General features: G+C 38.7%; 1 protein-coding gene across 4 annotated transcripts in view; it reads left to right on the top strand.

Annotated features, from left to right (window-relative positions):
• rorc (RAR-related orphan receptor C) overlaps positions 1 to 25,452 on the top strand; it is a 35,292-nt gene extending 9,840 nt beyond the window's left edge. For 2 of the 4 annotated variants that reach the window (XM_057339115.1, XM_057339114.1), the window contains 11 exons: positions 7,611 to 7,640; positions 21,342 to 21,427; positions 21,553 to 21,694; positions 21,781 to 22,116; positions 22,198 to 22,317; positions 22,422 to 22,543; positions 22,679 to 22,811; positions 22,952 to 23,059; positions 23,787 to 23,897; positions 23,978 to 24,087; positions 24,212 to 25,451. In XM_057339115.1, coding sequence (XP_057195098.1) covers positions 7,611 to 7,640; positions 21,342 to 21,427; positions 21,553 to 21,694; positions 21,781 to 22,116; positions 22,198 to 22,317; positions 22,422 to 22,543; positions 22,679 to 22,811; positions 22,952 to 23,059; positions 23,787 to 23,897; positions 23,978 to 24,087; positions 24,212 to 24,376 — 1,463 coding nt within the window. In that variant the 3' untranslated portion in view covers positions 24,377 to 25,451. Of the gene's footprint in view, positions 1 to 7,610; positions 7,641 to 8,969; positions 9,370 to 21,341; positions 21,428 to 21,552; positions 21,695 to 21,780; positions 22,117 to 22,197; positions 22,318 to 22,421; positions 22,544 to 22,678; positions 22,812 to 22,951; positions 23,060 to 23,786; positions 23,898 to 23,977; positions 24,088 to 24,211 lie in introns of those variants that run through there. The other 2 variants (XM_057339116.1, XM_057339118.1) reach the window with 2 other exon arrangements.
• The last annotated feature ends 1,450 nt before the right edge of the window (positions 25,453 to 26,902 follow it).

The raw sequence follows: 26,902 nt of genomic DNA, 5'->3' as shown, positions 1-26,902 counted from the left end.
CATCGCTGGATTCAGCTCTATTGCAGCTCCCCTCACCGCCATGACTGGAAAAGGCTCGAGATCCCTGTCCTGGAATCCCGAAGCTCTCAAAGCTTTTGACCAGATAAAGCAAGCCTTCTGTACTGCTCCTACCCTACTTCTACCCGACCCAGACCTGCCTTTTCTCATGGAAGTAGATGCCTCTTCGACCGGGGTAGGAGCGGTGCTCTCTCAGTGGCAGGGGAAGCCTCCTAGACTCCATCCATGTGCCTACTTCTCCCGCAAGCTATCCCCGGCGGAGTTAAACTACGACATCGGGAATAAAGAGCTCCTAGCCATCAAACTGGCTCTGGAAGAATGGCGACACTGGCTGGAGGGCGCGAACTATCCCTTCACCGTGATCACCGATCACCGTAACCTGGAGTACCTCAAAGAGGCCCGGAGGCTGAATTCTCGTCAGGGCGGTTGGGCACTCTTCTTCTCACGGTTCGACTTCAAAGTGACTTACCGACCTGGTTCGCAAAATGGCAAAGCTGATGCTCTCTCCAGACAACACTACGTCACCCCAGATTTAACCGAACCTGAACCAGTGCTTCCTCCAGCCCTGTTCGTCTGCCCCATACAGTGGGCCCTCGACCGGGACATCGCTGAACTCCAACACCCTACTCCGCCGGGAGGTCCCGAGGGTACGATGTTTGTGCCATCCGAGCTCCGCACTACCCTCGTGGACTCTGCTCATTCTGTTCCGGGATCAGGACACCCAGGCAGACAGAGCACCCTCTCGCTCATCTCCGCCCGATACTGGTGGCCTGGGATGACTCAGGACATCGCCCAATTCGTCAAAGGATGCTCAGTCTGCGCCATCGCAAAGACACCACGTCGCCTGCCGGAGGGAAAACTACTCCCATTGCCCATACCCCAACGACCGTGGTCTCACCTCGCAGTGGATTTTATCACCGACCTGCCCCTGTCTGACACATTCACCTGTATCCTGGTGGCAGTGGATAGGTTCTCCAAAGCATGCAAGTTGATTCCCCTCACTCAGCTCCCCACTGCACTAGAGACGGCTGAGGCCCTGTTTACCCATGTGTTTCGCAATTACGGGCTTCCTGAAGACGTTGTGTCAGAAAGGGGTCCCCAATTCATCTCCCGGGTCTGGAAGGCCTTCTTCGGAATACTGAACATCTCGGTGAGCTTGACCTCCGGATATCACCCTCAGGCGAACGGCCAGGCTGAGCGGAAGATACAGGACATCGGGAGGTACCTGAGATCATACTGCCATACTCACCAACACAGCTGGCACCGTTTCCTACCCTGGGCGGAGTACGCCCAAAACTCCCTTCGACAGACCTCAACCGGTCTCACCCCGTTTCAGTGTATCCTAGGATATCAACCTCCCCTGTTCCCCTGGTCTGGAGAACCCTCATCGGTGCCAGCTGTCGATCACTGGTTTCGGGAGAGCGAGAGGGTCTGGGACTCAGCTCACCACCACCTCCAGCAGGCTATCTGCAGGCAGAAGCTCCATGCGGACGCCCGAAGATCCCCAAACCCCCAGTATGCTCCAGGGCAACGGGTCTGGTTGTCCACAAGGGACTTACGCCTGCGACAACCCTGCCGGAAGCTGAGTCCCAAATACATCGGACCATTCCTCATAACTCGACAGATCAATCCCGTCACCTTCCACCTCCAGCTGCCCAAACACTACCGGATCTCCCCCTCCTTTCACGTTTCCCTTCTCAAACCCTTTATTACTCCTGTTTCTGTTTCCTCTACAGACCCTGCTGTAACAACAGATCTGCCTCCTCCTCCACCACCTCTGGACGCCGCCCAACAGATCTTCAGGGTAGAGGAGATCATGGACTCCAGGAGACGGGGAGGTCACCTCGAGTACCTAATCAACTGGGAGGGCTACGGACCTGAAGAACAATCCTGGGTACCACGGATTGACATTCTAGACCAAGCACTCCTACGAGAGTTCCACCAAACCCATCCTGAACGTCCGGGTGCTCGACTTCGAGGTCGACCCCGTCACCCTGGTAGGTCCGCTGGAGCGGACCATGGAGGAGGGGGTACTGTAACGGTTTCAGCACCACCGGCCACGCCCCCCATGTCGTCACCGCCAGCTCGCTTCACCCGTTCCCTCTCCCCGGAGTTCTGAACTCAGTTTCCCAGCATGCACCGCACATCCACCATTTTTGATTAGTCCACACCTACATCACATCATCAGGATTCTATTTAAGTTTGCACCTTTTTGTTCTTCCCTGTTCAGTCTTGTTGTCTTCACTGCAATTCTTTACCCCGATAAGTATACTTACCTGTTTTTTGAAATACTTACCTGTTTTTGGATATTCCTGTTTTTGAAATACTTACCTGTTTTTGGATATTCCCGTTTTTGAAATACTTACCTGTTTTTGGATATTCCTGTTTTTGAAATACTTACCTGTTTTTGGATATTCCTGTTTTTTTGAAATACTTACCTGTTTTTGGATATTCCTGTTTTTTGAAATACTTACCTGTTTTTGGATATTACTGTTTTTGAAATACTTACCTGTTTTTGGATATTCCCGTTTTTGAAATAAACTCCTTTTTCTTATCTACCTCCGTGGTGTGCTCTCCGTCTACCAGAACCCTGACAGCTGCGTGTAAAAGTTGAACATCTTTTTATCAAATGTAACTTCCGGTAGACCTCTGCAAAGAATCAATAACTGTTGATTAGTTTTAAATTAATTTACAATAAAAAAAAAACACAAACCAGAAGTTAACTTTGAGCCAGTGCGTACGTCCGATTAAACCATCTATAGTTAGAGCTGCACCTGCGACATGCTTGTGATTATTTGAAGTCATCAGATTTACGTTTAAACGCATCCCTCAGCTGGGTAAAACTGTATACAATAATGCAACAGAAGGGCATGGGGCAAGGTACTGGTATACACATTAAAGTACACATAAAGTACAAAGCTTTCCAGGGTTCTTGTCCACATAATGCACGTAAACGGGGGGCTGTTGGTTAAGGTCCAGATTTCAGTTTTATCGCAGCTTCAAAAGGCTCTACATGACACCAGCCGATGAATAAGTGTGTTGTCTAGCAAAACGTTTAGTCATTTTCCAAGAAAAAGAAAAAAATATATACTTTTTAAACATAAATACACGGCTTGCACTGCCTCTGCGATCCACGTCCACGACTTCCGTATTTCGCAATCATGTTGGAAAGGTCACGCGTGCACACGAACTGACAATTTTAAACAATAGTCTTGCACAAAGACATAAAACATGTCATTCAACATCCAAGAACATTTGAACAGTCTTCTTTCTCCACACTCGTAAACACTGGATCGGAACTTCCCTTTCCAACATGATAACGTAGTACGTGAAGTCGTGGACGCGCAACATAGACGCACTCCGATGCAGTGCAAGCCGTGTATTTATGTTTAAAAAATGTATCATTTTTTCGTTTTCTTGAAAAATGATTAATTGTTTCGCTAGACAACACCCTTATTCATCGGCTGGTGTCGTGTAGAGACTTTTGAAGCTGCGATAAAACCTTAATCAACAGCCCCCCGTTTAAGTGCATTACATGGATAAGAACTCTGGAAACCTTTTCTCAAAAGTTTCAGTTTGTATTCGACAGAAGAAATAAACACATGGCTTGATTGAAATGTGGGTGAGTGAATTATCATGAAATTTAAATTTTACAGTGAACTGCTCCTTTAAATATCCTAATTTAACTAAGGTCTAGCCCTGTCTTAAGATAATTCCTGTCCTGGAAACCACCCCATAACTAACAATGCCTACACAAGATTTTTGTTTTTACAGACTGAATAACAAGTTATTGTCAGCATCTTAATCGTCTTAATGTGAACATTTTCATTTCCACAATTTTCCACCCCAAAATGCAAAATCCTGCTCACACTCTTTAGATGTCTTCTTCTTTGATACAAACTCTAAGACTCATAATGTTCTCTCAAAAATCTCTTTGTTTCCTTGTGTTTTTTTTCAGTTTCTATCTTTCTTGCTCTCTTTCTTTCCCCACATCTCACTCGGCCAGAAATAAAAACCTCTGTATGTGGTAATAGTGGATATAATCTGGATTAAAGGACGGATTAGTGTTTCGTGAGTGTTTTTGGATTCCTGATCTATTTCTAGAAGCCGATTGGCTAATTTGAGATCCAGGAGCTCACCTCCACTACCCCACGGCAACTGTTCACACACACAAACCTCTCACACACATCAAAGCACTTTGTTGCAGTTTCTTCCCAGGCGAATGTGTGAACGTAGTTATTACTGAGAGTGTGACATTTGGTTTGACAAAACATGGGGGAGATTTTATACAGGTGGGAGTGAGAAAGAACCTTAAAGACTGAACAGGGGAAGAGATGGGTAAAAGACAGAGAGAAACCACAGAGTACTGAAACACTTAATGACAATATGGAATCTGTTACCATAGTGGTTTATGAATCTACGTATGTGAGCTACAAGCAAATTTTGAGACTCATGCGATAATGTTGGTGGTTGCCAAGTAAAAACCAAAATGAATCTCACTTTGAAGAAACCAGGTCCGTGCTGCGTCTCTCACTTACAGTTATACATGTACAGTCCATTCAAATCAGATGAATCAGACTTCAAAGCATTATCGTGTAGCGAGGATCTTAAGAACGTCGGTTATTGGTTTGACAGGTGGTTGTTGACTAGTTTGTTCATTCTTGTAGCGGGTTATGTAACAATGGAGGACTTTCACGTCATGCTGCCAGCAGCTTATCACCATCCAGATAATTAGTGATTACTCACTAATGCTGAGCAGCACTGAGCCTGGTCAAAACTTGAATGGGAGACCTATGAGAATTAGTATTGGTGCAAGAAGTGTCGGGGCACTTGTGATCTGTTTGCATTGATCTGTGCTTCAGGCTTCTGTTGCATCATCCAGGTGGATGTCGCACGCTGGTGTTGGTTGAACTGTCCAGACAAACACAATGTAAATATAGGAATGGTCATGATCGACTTTGTTCTGGCTTGTGTTTCCATCCATTTGCTCTTTGGGCATGTTGCTATCAGAGTTTCAACTTTTGCTCACTGCTGTGTCCTGTTAGAAATGGTCATTGAATTGCACTTTTTGCGTATGTGTGCTCAGGTTGTCTTTCATGGGTGGAGTGTGATTCGACAAAGGCCTTATCGTAGCCTTTCTTTTAATAGGTGTTATTGTCTGGAATCATTGGTTTCAGAAACGCCCAATTCTGGGCAGATTCACAGTTGTTATAATGTTTAATTTCTTAAGTTTTCTCTGTGTAAAGTGTATAATACACACTGTATACGTGGACATGCTTCTACGTATAGACGGTTTCAAAGCAACAAAATAAACAAACGTTACTGCGCGTGCACGCTTTTGTGGCCCAAAGTTAACTTCCAGGACACATCCGCAAAGAATAGAGTCCATGATCATTTCTGATAACAAGCAAAAGAAATAATAAGTAAATTACATTAGCTAGCAAGTTAAAAGTATTTCTAGCCAGTATTATTTTGGGTTACCAGTAGAAGAACTGTTACTTGGCTAAACTTAAATGCAACAAAGTTACACGACCCATTCAACAAATTGTTTATTTAGTCAAATTCACCTACAATAAAATCCAACAAATTGTTTATTTAGAGGTCCAGTGTGTAATTTTTGGGATGATCTATTGATAGAAATGCAATATAATATACATAGCTATGCCTTCAGATGTATACAGAGCTTACACAATGAAGCGTTATGGTTTTATTACCTTAGAATGAGCTATTTCTATCTACATACACCGCAGGTCCCCTTGCATGTATTTCGCCATGTTCTGTCAGCCGTCGTAGTGTTTCGAAAGGGAGGGAGTGAGCGGTTGGTTGCAATTCGCAACCTTACCGCTAGATTTTACTGACTGGACCTTGAATACAATTATTATACAATAAAAAATGAATGGTAACACTTTACAATATTGCTATTTGTTTACAGTAGTAAATGCATTAGCTAACAATGAACAAAACAAAAAACAACCGTTTTCAGCATTTATTAATCCTTGTTAATGTTAGTTAGTGTTAATACAGTTATTCATGTTAGTTCATGGTGCATTAACTAATGTAAACAGATACAACATTTGATTTTAAACATAAGATTAATAAATGCTGTATTAGTATTGTTCATTGTTAGTTTATGTTAACTAATGCATTAACTAATTGTTAACAAATAGCACCTTATTGTAAAGTGATACCAAATTAATATCAATATAAATTGATTAAAATATAAGTAGTTATAATATACAGTATAGCCACTAGCCAGACCTATAAACAAACACAGGCCGTTTGTCCGATGAAACCGTCTATATATACAGAGGTGTATATTTATTTTAAAATCACATGAAAAACCTTAATTTAAAGAATGAATGAACCTCAATTATGAAATGTTCTCACATGGAAACAATAGTTGGTTTCACAAAAGTAATTTAGGTGTGCACATTAATTGCACTGCATTAAAAATTACATTGAAAAGTAGGAAAAGTATCTAGTTATATATATATAATTATAGTTTTGTTGCCCAATTCAATGCATCACTATTACATAGTAATAGTAAGTGTTAAGAATGTTTTGTCATTTGTAAACACACTAAGTTTCAAAGGACGTTTATGCAACGTTGTCTTCAGAATATCTTCCTCTCTGTCTTGCTCTGGTCCTGGAATAGCTGTGTGCTCGAGTAACTGTGGTAGTTGGCCAAAATGAAGCGATAAGTAGCATAATCAGGGCTTGGCTGCGTTATCCAACTTCTTTTAGATCTGTTACCTTGTGCCTTACATCACCCTCATAATACAGATAGCACAGAGAACCCTTTAATCTTTGGTTCATCCGTTGCTCTTTAACACTCATAAAATGTACACCCTCTTAAAATACACAAGTAACTCTTTCATGCTTTTACGTGAATTCCCGTCATATTTGAACATCAGCCGAATTGAACGTTCCATCGACCGAAAACTGCACTGGTCATTTTTTTAACTATTAGGCAAATCGTGAGATGGAGTTGTGAAATGCCTCGCTTTGAGAGCCTTTGTTTCCAAGTACGCCTGCAAGCCGCCACGCACCTATTTGTGTGTGTTCCGCTAGCTAAGCAAAAGCGACTTTTTTTCGAGAAGCCACAAAGCCCTTCAAAGAGGGAGAGTGAGAGAGACAGACAGAGACAGTGAGAAAATAAGAGGCCAAATGATCTTCCCAGAGATCTTACCTGATGTTATCTTACCTGCACTGTGTCTTTAGACAAACACACTTCTAAAAATACCCATCGGAAACGACCAACGCAGCATCAAATCTGAACTTTCTCAGAGTGTGGTCAAACGTCAGACAACGGAGATTTGGTGTCTTTGCTTGTGCGTGGGCTGTGATGGGGGTTGGGGGGGTCTGTAATTGAACTGTGAATTATGTGTGTTTGTGCTTTCATGCCCATAGCAGCGTGTTGGTGTGTAAACACATTACATACATTACATTTATGCATTTTGGCAGACGCTTTTATCCAAAGCGACTTACATTGCAATGTACTATACATTTGTTTCTGACTATGTGCAATCCCCTAAACAGTGTAGGTGTGTAAGACAGACACAAACTAACTCTTGTTTCATTTTTCTTTTTAGGAACGCCAGGTCCCAAGAAATCCCATTTGAGTAAGTACCAAATGAACCATCCTTCATTTATGCACACAGGCCTTGGAAAGGTGGCTGCCTTGTTGCTGTTGTATAATAAAGCACTATAGCTGTTTCTTAGTGTCTGTTTGCACGTTTCGAAAAGTGGCATGTTTTAACCCTATATGCATCTTGTTGTTTTTTTGCATATCAGAGAACCCTTGTTTTGTGGTTAGACAGGGAGGCACATGCAATTACACATGTAAAACATGCGCACACACACACACACACACGCACGCACGCACGCACGCACGCACGCACGCACGCACGCACGCACGCACGCACGCACGCACACACACACACACACACACACACACACACACACACACACAATGCACCTGTATCCACATATATTTTTACTTCAGCCACAAAAGCTGTATGTTTAAATGTGAGCAAGGCCTAGGTGTTTGCTACCATAGCCCAACATGCGCACACACGCACACACACACACACACACACACACACACACACACACACACACACACACACACACACACACACACAGGTGCACACAGCTATGGGTGTGTGCGCCATCTGAATCTTGATAAGATCTGAAAGTATTTTTGTAAAAGATGCTGTTTAAAACTCTTACCGCCTTTGGGTTTGATTACACTCCTGTATTGTGTTTCTTTCATCTTTGTCTCTCTCTCCTTCCAATGTGATTCAGGGCAAGATTTGGGCAAAAGCGTCTTTTGTAGTCTTATATAAATAACTTACTATGTAAATACAAAACACAGAGAAGGAAAATAATACGTGATTAGGTCCATTTTGTTAGCTTGTGTTGTGGCCTTGTAGAGTGTGATTGTAGAGTGGCCTTGTAGGGGCCGAGAGCGTAGCTATCATGATTCATAATGAAAAGCAATAACTAGACTTGGTCGTATGCTCTGGCAACAATATCACATGACGATCTTAACCAAGTTGTTTATACCATTACATCCTTTCAGACCACCATCACATCCTCTTTGTACAACATCTTAAATAATAGGTGAAAAAAAACACCACTTTTCTCGAGGAGCTAAACTACATTAATACAGTAATGTTACATGCTCTTGTTAAATGTTACTTATCATAAAGCTCCAAATGTAGCTACATATAGGCTACTTTCATTTAGTTATTTAGCAGATGATTTCATCAAAACCTACATTCACATAAACAATGCGTATATGAGAGTGTGACGTGGTGGTTTTTCATGATGGTTTTTGACTGGTCATTTATAGCCGCATGTCTGCTAGACCAAGCACTGAGAAAAAGAGATGGATGTTAGTAGGGAAAGTAGTACTAGCTTAGAGATGAGCTGCTCACTGCTGAAATGGAAAGAGAAAGAGAAAGTTTAGTCCACCTATAGACGGACAGAGAAACAGCACACAAAGTTCTGTAGAAGAGACACCAGAGAGAGAGAGAGAGAGAGTGAGAGCGAGCGAGAGAGGTGTACCTGACTACAGTCAGTTTGTGTGAAAGGGACAGGCCCTCTCCCTTTCTGTCACTCTCAGATAGACAACACACACAAATGCTCTCTCTCTCTCTCGCTGTCACACAACGACAGAAAGCCACCTAATCACGCTGTCATCTCCCACACGGCGACAGTATCATCTGTTTAGAAGCAGTCCGATTGACAGTGTGAGACAGAACTGTCAATCATATTAAGTGATTTAGACGTATATCTACACAAGACACAGACAGCTGTTCACACATGCTGTGAAGATGATGCGAGGTAGGCATTCTTGTTTTGTGTCTGTGAGCATGGCCTAGGAAGTGTGCGTATTAGTGTTTTTGTGTATCAGTGTGTATGTGGGTGTGTGACAAATACGTGTTTACATCACATTTGTGTCTGTTCTCTTTGTATGCAGTGTAATTTTCATAGTGCAACTTACATCGCAAAGGATAAATGAAATCGGCAAAAGATTTTGGCTTCAAACTTTTCTGTGTTTTATAATGCAATTAAATATAAAGCATCAATCGCTTTCATCCATCTAGAAGAGACTGACCTTTTTTTCGAGCTAGTTTTTGTTGTTTGTATCTGTGAGCGGTCATGTTAGCCGCCATGTTAGCTGGTCTCTGAAAGGTCCAAGACTTTTGTTTGCTCTTAAACCCCTTTCAGTCTCTTCCATTGGATTATCCATAACAGGGACATCTTTCAGAGTGAATTGGGTTGACATTTGGGTATGCAGGATTTTGTAGTAATACAGAAAGCAATGTGCTTTGATTTTGAGGTAAGGCTTCTGATTGTTTCTCAGTTTGTCTTAGGCCTCCCAGTATGCCTTAATATAGTAGAAAATAGGACGATATGCCAAAAAATATTTATATGCTGAATGGTTGCGAAGCGTTTAGGTGTGTGTTTATTATAATTTTTTGAGCAATGTTTTAAATATGTTTAAAATGATTTAGTCGGTCTGTTGATTAAATGATCAAACCAACTTCTTAGCAAATATTTCAAGTTTTTTTTGTAGTTTATTTCTAGTTAAATTTAAAGATTCAGCTACTTTATTCTCAATTTCATTTTTCAAATTTGCTCTTGTTCTCCTTTATTATATTTTAATGCCATTACTGTAGCTTGTAGACAGTGGAGAAGTGCGACGTGGGTGTGACTCTACACTTTCTCACTTTCTACAGCTTTTCAGTACAAAATATGCCACATCATTCCCACAATTTTGACAATGTTTGGTAAAACAAATAAAACAAATTTAACCTATTTTTGATTAAAGTGTGTTCCTAATTTGAGGCTGTACGAAAAATTTACTTTGGTAATATAATGTTTGTAACTCCTTCAGTTAGCTCAATTCAAACTGTGATAAATTAATAATGTTATTTCTGTAATAATCTTTTTTTCCACAACGTTTCCAACAAGAAGAGAGATTATTTAGCATTATTCAAACATATTTAGGAAACATTTTAACAATATGAGAGTTTATCTGGACAGGTAGCCATGGTATTAAACATGTTAGTAACATTGTACTACCGTAAAGGTTTAGAAAGTGTGCCGACTCATTGTCATACTTTGCAAAACCAAGCTGAAGCCACAATATTGTTAACTGGGCAGATTAATTGATTATTAGTTTATCTCGTACTTTGTGGCTGTCCTGATCAGCACCACAAGCTGGAGATACGATGAAGCGAGTCCAGATAAAAGGTGTATCACATGCAAGATTACCTCCATAATTAAGCAAACTCTGCAAGATAAGATCTTACTTTCAAAACCCTTCTTCACACAGCATTTTCAAATCTGAGTCAGTGTTTTCATAAGAACTACAAAACAGAAAAGCACTCAGGAAACTTAAAACTTAAGTTGATCTGCTGCTGCTAATTTATCCTGAAACCCAGAGAGACAAGTGAGGACCCCAACAAGCTTCAGATGACGTTTGTTCGCGAGGCTTGTGGTAATGGACATTGTTCAGAAATTACTCTCAATCAGACGTTTTTGTACAGTCCCCTAAAACTGAATTTTCCATAGCAGCCCACATAATGTATGTGGTTAAATATCTGCTCGTCAAATTGCTACAATTCAAGCAGGACTTGCTGAAGTCAGTTGTGGTGTTGCATCTGATGCAGGTCTGTGCTGCAGCTCTCGCTGTTGTCCAGAACCCAGTTTAAAGAAGCCTTTTTCGGTAAATGACTAGTTGTTATGACCCCATTGAGAAGAGTGTTTTTTAACCTTGCCACTTGTATTGATTGCCATGAGCAATTTGTTTCCTGTTGCGTGTACATGTTGTGCTGTGTTATAAATTTAAGTAAAAGTTTCCTTTAGTACAAGGTTTATAAATGGGTCAGAAAAGTGCTAAAATGTTTTTGTAGGGAATTAGATTGGGATTAAGTTAAATGTGCTGAAGAGCCCATTTGTCCTCAGAGTCAGATGTCCTCACAACTGTATGCAAGGCCGCCGCCACCATCTGGCCTCTCTTTTTTTTTCAAGACCCAATAAATTAGCTATACTGTTGAAAATACCCACCCTTTCCGCCAATTGTGATGATTGTACTTTTTATGTGTTATAGCACACATTTCTGTATAATCCAGTTATTAATGTATAAACAGGTCTGAAAGATCTAGGGATCTTTACGTTCATCTAGATCTGTTTGTAAGCGTCGGAATGAAAGAAAGCCAAGCTTTATGTCTCACACTGTACGAGAACGGAAGGTACAGGAAGACATTCTTTGAAGTCTGTTCTGAAATGATGTGCGTCCATTGAACGGAATAGGAAAGAAAACTGGTGGACTTGAAGACTTCTGGTTTATATACATATTAAGAAAATATGCATGGAGCAACATTTTGCACTGTTGCACTAGATTCTAACTGCGCACAAACACACACACACACTTTGTGAATATACTGCCAGCGAATGCTTCGCCAGCTGCACGACTGTTCTGCTCTGTGGTCACCCCTTCAGTCCCTGTGTGTGAGTCTGTGTGTGTATATATGCACACACATGTGTGTGTATATGTGCACAGGTGTGCGTGCAGAGTTTTTTGTTTGATGCTATTTTCCATCACCTACACGTTGGGTGTTGTTTCCCTCCTTTGTTACCAAATAGAAGTTGCATCAATAAACAACAAATTAAATGTAAACTCAATTAAAGAAGTGATGCTTTTCTTAAGTACAAAAGTAAAAAAAATACAATTATATATAAATATATTTTTTAAACATTCTTAAAATAAAAGGTTTGATCTGTTTGATCTGTTATGCTTATGAAACTGAATGGTTTGAATGTGTTGTTTAGCTCACTGATATTTCAGTGAGCTAAACAACAGGGGGGAGTTCACACCTATTCTCACTTTTGTTCTTAAAAGTTTTAAAATCTTCAAAGAAATTGAAATCGTGAGTTATACCTTTAGCCTCCAACCCCATGAAAATCAAAGAGATTTTCTTCACACATTTACTCAAAAAAATTCCATCCAAAATATTTTAATATAATCCAGTGTCTTTGTTATACAGTATGTATCATCTAGACTACACCTAAAACTAAATTAGACAATGAGAGAATATTGTGTTTATGACCGGAACACAATGCTCAGCACAATCCTTTCTGCGGCCTTTTACCTCTGACAGAAATGTTTTGTTAAATTGTATGAACAGGTAATTCTTGATTCAGTATTTCCTGTTTTTTAGAGACTTTCTGTGTGAATATTTTGCTTGGATCATGCAATATTTTACACATAAGGTCTAATTACTTTATTCTTGAGTTTAGCTGAAGTTTTTGCTGTTAAATGTTTGACAATCGTTTGACAAAATATAAAAATTTATTTGACTTAATTCATTAAAGTTTTAATTAGTTATAGATGAACGTGTTACAATTTTGGGAGTATTCATAATCATGTATTTAATCTCACATCTCACACTAAACTTTAGTTCAGACAAGGTGTTTAATTTCAATTTTAAGTATTTAATTTAAAACATTTCAAATTATTACCGGTGGTTATTCTATGACTTTTAACAATGTCTTTCGGCAGATGGCAAACCTTGAACTGCTAGTGGAAAACAAACTAAATAAAGTTAAATAAAGACACATTGATGATTATTTAAACACAGTTTAGTTACAACACTTTTCAATACAATACACATTAATCAAATGAATAAGTAAAAGCTGAGATTTTCTCATCTCATGTAGCCTACATATGTCTATCTGTTGTGTTTCTTTAAAAGTCGTTGACTCTTGTTTTTTTTAGTCTGTCTCTCATTTGTTCTTTCTCTAGGTTCGTCTCTTTTTTGTCCTGTCACAGCAGACTTGTGTTCATCTCGAGGATTTCCGTTAGTGGAACCTTGAGGTTTTTCGCTAGTTTACAGTGCAAAATGCTGTTATAGAGGTTTCAAGAATCCAAACATTGGGGTGCTCAGGGGATTTGATGGAGTAAACATAGCCCTGGTTTTACAGACAAGGCTTAGGGCTAGTCTCAGACTAAAAGGAATTTTGAGCTGTCTTAACTGAAAATAACTTGGCCTGACATGTCTTAAAATATGTCATATGTCAGTGCCATTGTTTTGTCTCAAGATGCACATCGGTAATGTTTTTTCTAAGGCATTTTAATAAAAGCGACTTAAATAGCCTAAATTAACTAAGTCATAGTCCTGACTTAGGCTAAGCCTTGTCTATGAAACCGGGCCCTAGTCTCAGACATTTCAGCTAAAGTTGCTCTAAAGATAGAAATAAATTAGATAATTGTTAGAGTACTTTAAAGGGCAAGTTCACTCAAAAATAAGTCATGATTTACTCACCCTCAAGTTGTTCCAACCTGTATAAATTCATTTGTTCTGTTGAACACAGAGAAAGATATTTGGAAGAAGTTGTAACTGACATTTCTGAGACATCATTGACTACCATAGTAGGAAAAATGTGTATATTTTTTGTTCTGTTTAACACAAAAGAGAGGATTTTAGGAAAGTAAACAGTTCTGGGGCACCTTTGACTACAATTATAATTTTTCCTACCAATGATGTCCCAGAAATGTCAGTTGCTTGTATTGTTCCAAAAATCTTTCTTTTTGTTCAACCAAACAAAGAAATTTAAACAGGTTTGTAGAATAGATAGTGAGTCATTTATGACAGAATTCTCATTTTTGGGTAAAAATTTAAGTAGATTCTATAGATAAAATAATCAGGATTTGGTTAAATTTGATGGGAAATGTTCATATTGAAGTCTAATAGCTAATATTGACTTTTGATTCTGCTTTTTTAACTTTTTATATGCAGAACACTTAAGCAAAAGTTTCCATTGGCTTTCCATTTAATACCATTTATGTCTATGCATAAAAATTAAAATATAATTCGAAGATCTCATCTGTGACTTTTCTGCTTGGTCTGTTTGTCACTGTGTAAAATTGAACATAGTTGTATGGCAGCTATTAATATCGATTACTATTAAATGAAAAACATACTTGTTAGCAAAAAGTTATTTAAGGTATTTCTGCAAACTTTGTGTATCTTAATGTTGTACAACATTAATTTTGTCTTTATTGTCTGTGTGAACAGAGATTGTCTGTCAGTTTACAGAAAAGAGTCGAATAACTCTGGTCTCTCCAGTTTTCTTCCCAATAACGTCTTCTTCAGCAGAGCTGAATAACACATAATCACATATTTTAAAACTTGGTACTAAAATAGATAGAATAAAAGATAATCACGAACAAAAATGGTCAGAAATTGTCTTGACATAATGTCTTTATAGAATGTGTCTATTAGTTCCTTTGCAAAACAAGATGTGCATGAAACATTGATAATTTTAATGATTGTTTTAGAGAGCTAGACGTCTGACATTACTTTTGTTTAAGTGTGCAACTAGAGGGAGAACCCTTTGCTGTAAATTGTGCATTCGTTAGACCTAAATACTGAAGTTGCGGTATTGCATCATTTACGACATATCACAGCTAAAATCAGCCAATGGTAGGTACAACGATATGTAGGTAAGATAATATCTTCATTTCTGGAAACTAGTGTAATGGAAGATGCAATCACACAAAGACAACTAGAAGCCTCTCACAATCGAGCAAAATTGTCCTCCTTTGGACAGGCAACTTTTTGATCCTTTCTTCCTGTTGGCATCGATATTTCAATGGATAAGTAATTATCATTAGCTGTGGTAAGTACCTATGGGCTTAACATCTGCATTTTAAGTTGTAATTCTATTTTAATTTGCATAATGAAGTATTATAAATCTTATCTTTGAGTGGAATGAGGCTTAAGATAGTAAGACTCACAAAATATGGTAGAGTTCTTATCTTTTTTTGTTTGCTACTGTATACATTTCTTCACTTTTTCTGCACTTTAGACGGAGTGATAGAGAATGAAAGGAGCAAAAATGAGAGCCTTTTTGTCAGTATCAGCGTGTGGTTAGAGAGAGCTAGCAGTGAAGAGGAAGACAGAATTTTTGCTCTTTATCAGCATGTGGTTTTAGAAAGATACAATGAGAGGCAGAGGCTTTTGTCTATATGACAAAATATATTTCAACGAGAGTGGCCCCGTTGCTAGAGGAACCCCTTACGGAGATGTTCAACATGTGTAACATGGGTGTAGACAAGGTTGTTGATGAGTTATTGTGTTTTATTTACATCTCCAATTTAAAAGAGTATTTTCCACTAATCTCAATTGCAGGCGACAGTTGCAAACATTAAACAAAGTAAAAAAATCTTAGTGAGGATGACTGACAACAACTGGTTCTTAAATTCTGACACTACATTTACATTTATTCATTTGGCAGACGCTTTCATCCAAAGTAGGAGAGCATATAAACATTTTGTCAACACGCTAAACAGTACCGTTAGTTTACAAGGCCATGCTACTAGGAAGATTAAAGCTGGAGTAAGCAAGGGAGAGAATGAACAAATTCTTCTTTTTTTTAATACACAAGACATAAACAGTTACAGCTTTGAGCTATTTTTTGAAAGTTGTGAAGGATGCTTGCAGTTCGGGTGGAGGCTGGCAGTTCATTCCACCACAGGGGAACCGAATGATGAGTAAAGGTTTTTGCAAGCGATTTGGTGCCTCGCTGTGATGGAATAACCAGGCGTCACTCATTTTCAGACCGAAGATGACGGGAGGGGATGTAGGCGTGGAGTAGTGAGTTAAAGGCGCAGTTCTTGAAAATCAGCGGCCACTAGCGTTGTATTATAGTTTTGCGACGAATCTCTGAGTCATTTGCTCACCCCTCCCTTTCGAAGTACGACGGTGGCCGCAACAGTAAAAAAAGATGTCGTCTACTGAGACAGCGGATAGCAGTGATACAAGCAACAATGTTTCTTTACAAAGGTAAGGCAATATATTAACGTAATTAATCATTTAACATGTATTCTATTGCGAAAGTTACTGTTACAATTCTATAATTAGATATATTTCTTGCGTGCTATCTAGTACACGCTGAGAGTAGTGAAGTAACTAAAGTTAGCTAATCGTAAATAGCAACGCTGTTCAAAGCGTTTGATCTGACAGCGACATAGGCAGTTAAGTGTAAGTTAATAGACGTTAGTCTCCCCCTTTGTAAAGTCAGGAACAACCGGAGTACGTACCACAGGGACGGAAAAACATTATTATTCGGAGGTTATATGGCCATTTGTATAAAATGCTAACCTTACCATTTCAACAAAACAGTTGTTTGATAAACATTGAAAAAGTGGAAACATTGAAAATGTTGAATTATCTTACCAGTCTAGCAGAAAGCAGGCAACTTCGGCGTCGCCTTGAAAACATTTGTCTTTCAACAGTGCCTTCCATCTGGTAATAGATACACCGATGTTTATCCTGGATTTCTGCCGCCGTTTGTCTCTAATTCGTCTGGCAGAATCACGTTTGCGCTTCTTTGATGACGGAGATTCGGCTCTTGTGTCGGCTCTTGTGCACAATACGCATGGTCCTCCATTTTATCAAAACTTCTAAGACAGAACAATCAATTGCTTCAGCTAGGCGACGACTCCTCCTCCTTCTCTCTGTACTACGACTTACTACTTTGTGCGTCTTCAACTCAGTGATGACGCAAGCTGCGTCTAAAAACACACACGAAGACCAACATATACGAAACGCGCTCTGTAGAGCTGTTTGTCCGTTAGAGCTTACTGTACAAAACATGGCTGCGCAACATAACAAATTCCATGTAGATAGGCCCGCTCCCTATGTAGATACAACTGGTTTATTCTAAGGTAATAAAAACATAACTTTTCATTGCGTAAGGTATACACATCTAAAGACACAGTTTTGTATGTTATATTGCATTTCTATTAATAGATCATACAAAACATCCTACATTGTACCTTTATGGTAAAGGGGCGAATTTGTTGTTATCGTTCTGAAGGCCAGTGTCAGAGATTTAAACTTGATGCGGGCGGCAACTGGCAGCCAGTGTTGTAGAGCACATACCTGCGAGTTCGAGTGGTCCACACCACATGACACGACAATCTGCATCTCACCCGGGATCATTGTGTCACTTTACATTGACACACACTCCCAGACTCTTGAGACACATTTACCTACAACATAGGGACCCGCACAGCTTCTGCACAAACTGTTGCAAAGTGTTTCCTTTAGTGCCCCAAATCAAAATACACCTCACGTTTGACACAGTGACATAAACACAGTGACACAGAAACACACTTGATCTTATTCCTGAGCACACACATACATTTCACATTAATATATTAATGTATGTCTATATATCACATAAATAAATTAATAATAGTTTGAATGAATAAGAAATAATATTAATATAAACGTTTAATTAATAAGTAATTATTACATAATTGTTAATAACATATAATAATATAATGGATTATTTTTAATATGAATAATTCATTTTCTGGCTGACACATTCAGCAGGCAGAAAAAGTTTTTTTAATAAAACACTTAGCTATGATATCTCTATTGTCTTCTAAATTTGTTTCTCTTAGACAGAAATGGGATTCAATGGAGTGTAAATGGAGATTGATGTCTTGTACCTGCTTTTCATATTTTATGCTGAGAAAGACACTTTAGTATATATTAATACATATATATACATATATTTTCACATAAATATATTTTAGAATGTCTCATCAATGTGTGAAACGTCAGAAATTTAAATGTAAACTGAAAGAGGAGTGACAAATTCTTTAAGATCACCTTATCTGAGCAATGCTATGTATAATTATACATATAATATGAACAATTATTGAAATTTTTTCTATTAATCATTTTAGGAGAAACATCTAAGACTGTCTTGTGTAACATGAAAAATATATAAAAAGATACCTTGATTTAAAAAATGGGTGAATACATTGATATCGGTACTGATACCGATTTCATGTCATTTTGATCGGCCAATTACGATACTTTTATATAACTGACATGTAAGCCTTATGTTCACCTTTTTTTTCAGATAAAGTAATACCACAGATGTTGCCTTAGTTATATCATTTAAAATAATTAGGTGTGTTGTTTTAATAGCGAATTAAAAGAATAAGCACAACAAAAAAGTATTCTATAATTAGCAGTTAAATATGCTATTAAATATCTAATATGCAATTAAAATATAAAAAAATAATATAAAAACAGGGCGCATACAAAACACAATACTTAACGAAACAAAACAAACTTTTTGTTTCCTGCCTCCAATTACTGAACATTTCTTGCTGGTTAGGTTGAAATTTCTCTGCAATTCTGTCTGTCATTTGGGGTATAGTGCAGAGGAATCCAAAATACCTTCTGTGTATTTTGCAGGGTCCTGCGACGGTACAAAGCAAACATCTACAGCTAAAACAAGTCTACTGAGCAAGATCTGAGCCATAAAAAATGTTCCTGTTGATACCTCAAGGTGCATTGAGTGATGTATTTAATGGACTGATGTATTAGATTAATATTTCCGCCAAGGCTCCTGTGGTAGATGGCTTAGGAGATGGATTGGGAGAAGAGAAGAGGAGAACTAGAGGGGTGTGGAGAAGAGGCGGGTGAACATTCCTGGCAGTACAAACGCAGATGAAAGAGCGTGTTACTGGCAGTCGCATCCTTTGTGAGCGAGATAGAGAGAGGGAATGAAAGAGCAAGATAATGCATGAAAGAGGGAAAGTCAGAGTGAAAGAGAAGTCAGTAAACCACTTAAAAGACTCTTGAGGTTGACACCTTCACGTCCACCTCCTCGCGTTCAGATATTTCCCCACTCTCAGGCACTCTTTGTGAATCTCCCTCTTTTTTCGTGAGGCGTCGTTTGATTTTTCTTGACGTTGTTGTTTTTGTTAGAGAAAATGCCCTTCTTTGATTCACCCACTGCATGGGCTTTGATGGGCTGGGTGGGAAAAATCATCAAAAGAACTTTAATTGTTGACTTGAGAAGGCCAGGTTGATTCAGACAGATTCATACTCCACCTTACATCAGTTCACCTTTTCTTTGTGAATTATAAATCTAAATATGATTGTTCCACCACAACACAGACACTCTGCCAGAACTACACAGCGTGAATTACTGCATCATGGTTAGGAACCAGACTGATGAATGCTTAGTTCATGGACACATCTTGCAGAATCACATTTAATTGTGAGGTTTCACTGAATTTCAGATGTGCATTTACTTTCTATTGCGATGCATCTAACCACCAATATTAAAAACGACGCACAGTCACAAAAGTGTAAGTCCAAGTCTGTGTTGTTGCTTATAAGCAATGGCATATCTTGTTAAATGTCACTCTAAGACGTTTTACAGGTGGTCCACCACAGTGTTTGGTAAAATTACTCACCGCTGCAAAAAAGCACCTGTGTTTGTTTGATGTCTGGTTCTCAGCCTGAGGATAATACAGGATTACATTAACCCAGGATTAAAAACCTTTTTCACGAAAGAAAAGCACAAAAAAAAGTGCAGGTTTACAACATTTTTATTAGGCATCAGACTGCATTATTTAATGCATAGAAGTATAAATACATGTGTGTGTGTGTGTGTGTGTGCGTGTGTGTGTGTGTGTGTGTGTGTGTGTGTGTGTGTGTGTGTGTGTGTGTGTGTGTGCGTGTTTGTATATCCCGGTGGGGACCTAAACCTGAATACACACCAACACATGGGGACTCGTGTCACCGTGGGGACCAAAATTGAGGTCCCCACGGGCAAAAAAGCTAATAAATTGTACAGAACGATATTTTTTACAAATCTAAAAATGCAAAAAGTGCTCTATGATCTTTAGGTTTAGGGATAGGGGATAGAATATACAGTTTGTACAGTATAAAAAACATTACACCTATGGACTGTCCCCACGGGGATAGTCAACCAAAGCGTGTGTGTGTGTGTGTGTGTGTGTTTGGGGAGCGGGGGGCAGGTTCCTTGGTACTGGACAGAGTAACCACATCACTTAGCCACAAACACATTGCTGGATTCCAGGAAATAATGAGGTTATATTTACTGTCACACACAAACAGCAATACACACACATCCATTTTTGTTTCTTCCAGATCCAGCAATAAACTCTAACAAAAATTTTACAAAATCACTTGTTGGACCAGAAGTCATTTTTATAAGCTTACTGAACCATACGTACATAATGTAGACACATCAACATGACCCTTGCCCTTTGCATTTTTTGCTGCTGTAAGTATAAATATAGTGCGATTCTTCCTCTGTCTGTAGGTGTGCAGCTATGCATTTGTGCAATTTTGACTGTACTTGCAGGGGGCAAGTTTTTGGTTTCACAAAAATAATAGATTACTTCAAATATGTTTAAGTCATTCATCCTTTCATTCTTCTCTCTCCCTCTCTCTGTGTCTCTCTGACTCTGTTTGCATTAGATTAGGATTTCTTAATGTGGATTTTAGGGATTATCTTTAGTCTGTTACAAAACCAGTGTGTGTTTGTGTTTATGCAGGTTTATACCTCTGTGTAAATGTACTTTGATATGTGCTGTAAATATCTAACTGCAAATTCCGGGCATTTACCACCAAAATTATTTCATGTGTTCATTTTAATCAATGCATTCATCCAACACAAATTGATAAAAAAAATGATTAAACGCACCATTCTAAAAACATGTACACAGTCACATACCATATGTATTTATTTGATAGCTGAAAGTAAAGCAGTCTATTGGGTTATGTTGATAGCAGATGGACGTGAGAGATTTCTAATGTAAAAGCATCTGAGCTATATTGCCCTCTGCTGGCCGTATGTATGATCCGAAACAGAATGGTTTGATTTCTTTAAATCATGTGCTAAAACCAACGGTATCATTTTTAATGTGCTGCGTTGTTATTGTTTGTGTATGTCTACAGCTCAGATAGAGGTGATCCCATGTAAGATCTGTGGAGATAAGTCATCAGGTGTTCATTATGGAGTTATAACTTGTGAAGGCTGCAAGGTAAGTGTTGTATAAAAATGACTTTATTGATGAAGACGTAATGGAGTCTACATACAGGACTGTGCTGCACAGATCCGCCTTACCACGTTTTAACCGACAGGTCTGTTCTCATTTTGTCTGCACAGGGCTTCTTTCGCAGAAGTCAGTCCTCCAGTGTGCAATACTCCTGCTCCAGACAGAGTAACTGCCCCATTGACCGCGCCAGCCGCAACCGCTGCCAGAGCTGCCGACTCAAGAAATGTGTCTCTCAGGGCATGAGCCGTGATGGTGAGATCAGCTGAAAGCATGTGGAATGTATAAAAGAAATGATATGACACTGTGTAATTGTTGTGATATGTTATCCCGCTCCTCAGCTGTAAAGTTTGGCCGCATGTCCAAGCGTCAGAGAGACTCGCTGTTCGCAGAAGTTGAGAGACACAGACAGCAACAACGTCTTCAGGCCAACTCCGTTCAAGAGCCTCAACCTCTCCAAGCCTACCGGCCCGGCAAAGAGCCCAGAGAACAGTCATCGCATCTCATTCCATCTCACCCCTCGGCTTACCCCTATTCTGTCGAGTCAGAACTGCCAGGCTGCCCAGCATCCTTACCTTACCTGGATTGTCGTGTGAGCGAGGCCCAGGTTCCAGGTCTGGCCTATAGAGTCTCCCCACACAGAAGGGTGGAGAGCAATAACTTAACAGCTGAGAGAGGTACGTCATATCTTATTTAATGCTGATTTTTTTTGTTCCTGATTTATCATGTCTTTCGATCCCATTCTGACTTTCCCGCAGGGTTTGACTCCACGAGATCTACACCGGAAGCCATCTTGAACATGACAAGCAGTGAAATGGGCTTTCGACCTTTTGACCCGGAGAGCTCTTTCTTTTCCTACCCGACCTCTCTGCACATAGGTGAGAGTCCAAAGCTGTTATAAGAATATAGAACAGGACAGAATTAGCAAATGGGCATTTGGGCTTCATAGTTTCATGTTTCTTGTATGTTTGTGTCTTGGCAGAGGAGCTCTGTGCGAGTATTGTACGTTCCCACAGAGAGACGACTCAGTACCGTCCAGAGGAGCTGCAGGCTCTCAGGTGGAAGGTTTTTAGCAGGGAGGAGATCCATGCTCACCAGAGCAAGGTACAACTTCTCTACTTCTAATTCTGTAATTAACATCATTGTAAATGTGTGGCGACCAACCATGTTTAATACTGTGACATCAGCAACATTCTTAGCCTCCTTTAATGTCGAAAGTTCTTATCTGACTTTCTTTAGTCCATGGATGAGATGTGGCAACATTGTGCGGTGCGATTGACAGATGCCGTTCAGTATGTGGTGGAATTTGCCAAGCGTATCCCAGGTTTCCGTCAGCTCTGTCAGAATGATCAAATCGCTTTGCTTAAGAGTGGTGAGACACATCTATCACTTCATAACAACGTCATGACAAATTCATTTCTGCCTTTGTCTCATTCTCAGTCCTCCTATAATTTGATGTATTTTTCTCTATTCTTTCTTGTTTGTGGGTGCCTTTGCCTCGGGCTTTATCAGGATCTATGGAAGTGGTTTTGGTGCGGATGAGTCGGATGTTTAACACAGAAAACAACATGGTATTCTTCGATGGAAAATTCGCTGGAACAGAACTTTTCAAATCTCTTGGTGAGTTAAAGGAATATGTCCAGTTATATTATACATTATGCCAATATTGACAATAACTGTGATATTGTGTTAATTTTACTCTATTACGTCATATTGTAAACAAGTTAGCACCTATTTAAAGTTTTGCCTTAAGAGTCATAATGATTGCAAACTCTCAGTCTCTGCATCTCTAAACTTGTATTTTGAGTGTGATTCAGTGACCAAAAAAGAGATTACTCTAACAATAAACAATTAATTAAAGATTAATTTAATGTAAAAAAACGTATATTGTGATATTATTGTTATCATGTTTTTTTTTTCATTTTATAGATTTTTTAAATTTCACAGTAATTGTGGAAATCTGATGTTGTGACAGCCCTAATATAGACCCTTGCAATAGTTGGCCATAAACTTCTATTGTAAATGATTTTTTTCAACTTTTTTTAACTAAAATATCAACAGCATTCTATAAATTATGTTTTTTTTATCTTATGGATTTTTTAAATTTCACAATAATTATGGAAATCTGATGTTGTGACAGCCCTATAGACCCTTGCAATAGTTGGCCATAAACTTCTATTGTAAATGATTTTTACTCAACCTTTTTTTTATAAAAAAAATCTATAGCATCCTTGTGTTTAACAGCATGCATTACTCGTGTTTATTTTATAGTAATCCTTTAAATGTACCGAATGAATGTGATTATGTTATTTGACAGTGTTTTTTGTGTGTTTTGTGTGTTATTCAGCATGTAATGATCTAATAGCGGCTGTGTTTGACTTTGCTCACAATCTTTGTATGCTGAGACTGACAGAACAGCAGATGGCAGTGTTTAGCGCTCTGGTCCTCCTCAATGCAGGTAAGCGCCAGTCATAATGTCACATTACTTCGAAAATTCTGGGAGCATGGCCTTAATCTCTTCATATTTTTTTTGTGTAGATCGGCCGGGTCTGGAAAACAGAGAGAAAGTGCAGAGAGCACGGAGAGATGTGGAACTTGCTCTCAGTCACATCTTGCACAGGGACAATCAAGAAACTTTGCTGTATAAGGTAAAAGAGAGAAAGCAAACAGCTTAATTTTACGAAACCGTGTGTAAAGTTAACATTTGTGTCATTTGTAAGTGTATATGAATGAGACTGATGTGATGATGGATGTGTTTTTATGTGATTGCAGCTGTATCAGAGGGTGCCGCTGCTGAAGTCTCTCTGCGCGCTGCATATTGAGAAACTGCAATGGTTCCGTCAACTTTTCCCGCTCACTGTACATTCCCTCTTCCCTCCGCTATACAAAGAGCTGTTCGGCTCTGACACAGACATCCAGACGCTGGCCACACACTGACACACATTTGTTTGGCAGAGCCGCTGTTTGAAATGATCAATTACAAATGACGTATGCAATCAGGGTCTATATGTTCTATTAACCTGCTGAAGAAAATATATAAGAATATATTTTTGTTACACTCACAAGAACACAAAATGAGGTTAAGTATGCAGTCTGAGTGTGAATTCTATTACCACAAATGTTCTGTTCAGTTATGGTAATGCTTTTGGTGCAAGCATTTAATTTAATGGGGCATCCCGAAAGTATTTTTTGTCTGAGGATATATTTGAACGTTTTGTCTTGATCCTGGTTTGTATGCCATAACTGCTATAATAAGTAGAATGTGATTGATAGTGCTGATGAACCTTTTCATGCTGCTGAAACGGATTATAAAGGATATCAGACATTCATTTTTTGATTCACAGGCAATATAGATGGATACTTAATACATGTATTGCATTAATATAAATATGGTCAGCTATTTTTTTACATCCACAATCCCACTGAGGCTTGTTCTGGCACATGTAATCCTCATCTCTCATTAATTTCACTTGGATCTCAGAAGAACCTGTTTTTCCATGTTCTCCATCTCACCATTCCCTTTAGAGAGTTTCAGCTACATGTGTGTTTCTTGTATAACTTAAAATGGGTGATTCACACTTGAAGTGTGAGTAATATCCATTTCAAAATCCATATGCATTCAAAGTCAAGTCAAACGTTTTAATTGGACAATTAAATATTTGGCAATGTTTATGCTAAAAGTTCTAAAAAACTATAATGCTAGTAGCCTATACGTTTAGCTATTTAGACAATTAGATGGACAACTGCATTTTGTCGTAATGCATTTCGTCTACTTTAAAGATTTCTACAAACAATTTTCCAAACGTTTGTTTGCAGGAGTTCCTTTGCATTTTTCTTTTAATGTTTCAGTGAGCTTTCTGCTGTTGTGTTAGCTTTAACTTATCACATTTATGGTTTGCAAAACTGTTATTGTTTTGAAGTAAAATTCCCTGCTATGTTTTGTGTTGTGCAGAAGAGGCCTCAAATAAAACCCTGAAAACATAAATATAATTGATAGGACTTTCAGTGAGAGGGACAGATGAGTAAACACTGGTTCACCATTCCAGACTTTGTAACTGTTATGATTTCTTTCGTTCTTTGTTTACTGACCATCCATTATGATTTTTATATATACTGTATCTTTATAGATCCCATAAAAGTGTCATTAGTTATAATCTATTCCAGTTAAAAAATATATTAATATTCGTTATTCTCATTAAATACATTTTAACACACATTTTCATTATACGTTTTAAAAATGTGATTACAGACCTGTAATGACGGTCTTGCTTTAGTCTACTTTAGTTTTTAAATAGACCAATTTAATTCAAGATTACAACAAATACTAGATTGCAAATTGTGATTTTGCAAATGTTCAACCATCATTGCTTTTAATTTTTATTATTTAATACCTTCATACTTTCCAGTTTTTAAGGAGAAAAAACTGACAACATCAGACAAATTTTTAAACAGCCTTAAAGTGTTGGTGTTCCACTTTTCCTCTCTGGTTTTGAATTTGTGAAGTGCCTTTTGATTTCCTTTAGACAGATTCACACCGAGATGAACTATGTTGTGTGTAATTGTTATATTAAGATGGATTCAGGTGATTTTCAGTATGGTTTCAATGATTTGTAAAATTATGATAGTAGAAAAAGAGATCATTTTTATGCTCAAGGGTCCAAAAATGTAACACATTTATACACTTTGCTTGATAATTAGTTAAAAACCCTCTAACATTAATTACAGATGTTTTAGTTTACTTACAACGAAACCAGACTTGTTTCTTTTAAAATCAGAACTAGACTGTAGTTCCTGTCAGGAACGATGAGTGCAAGGCAGAGGACCCAGACGCAGACAGCAGGTGAGGGGTTAAGAAAAACTGATTTAATATAAATAAAACAAAAACCCACGAGGGGGTAAAACAGAACAAGGGTATAAACACGATGGGTCACAGGAACATAGACTAACTACACTAAACTAGACAAGACTAAATACAACACTAGACATAAACTACAAATAACTAGATACACACAGCAATACAAACCGGGAGGGTGACAAGAAACAAACAAAGCAAAATGATCCAGCACAAGACAGAAGACATAGGGGCATTAAATAGGGAACCAAATCAAGGGGGAACAGGTGTAGGGCATGAAATCATTAACAATCAATAATGAGGAAACGAGAGGGCGGGAACAAAGAGGAGACCAGAGAGAGCACATGTCCAAAACAAACATGTCATGCCTCTCTCACACTGAACACGGTCTGTCATGATCCTGCCACTAGACTAGAAAATCAAGACAAAAGGAGGCAGAATCATGACAGTTCTATAATGATGAGAGTGCAAAATGATCCATAATTCTCTATTAGTTTTTTACAGCAAAGGGAGAAAGAGAGTGAGAGACAGAGGTGGTGTTTCAATTCATGGTGTTGGTTTGTTCATTTTATAAACATGATCATACGTGTCTCAAGACCAGTAATTCAATC

Source organism: Triplophysa rosa, linkage group LG8 (genome assembly GCF_024868665.1).
Source record: "Triplophysa rosa linkage group LG8, Trosa_1v2, whole genome shotgun sequence".
Classification (NCBI taxonomy): domain Eukaryota; kingdom Metazoa; phylum Chordata; class Actinopteri; order Cypriniformes; family Nemacheilidae; genus Triplophysa; species Triplophysa rosa.
Note: the sequence above shows the minus strand (reverse complement) of the source record. Positions and strands in the feature narration are given on the sequence as shown.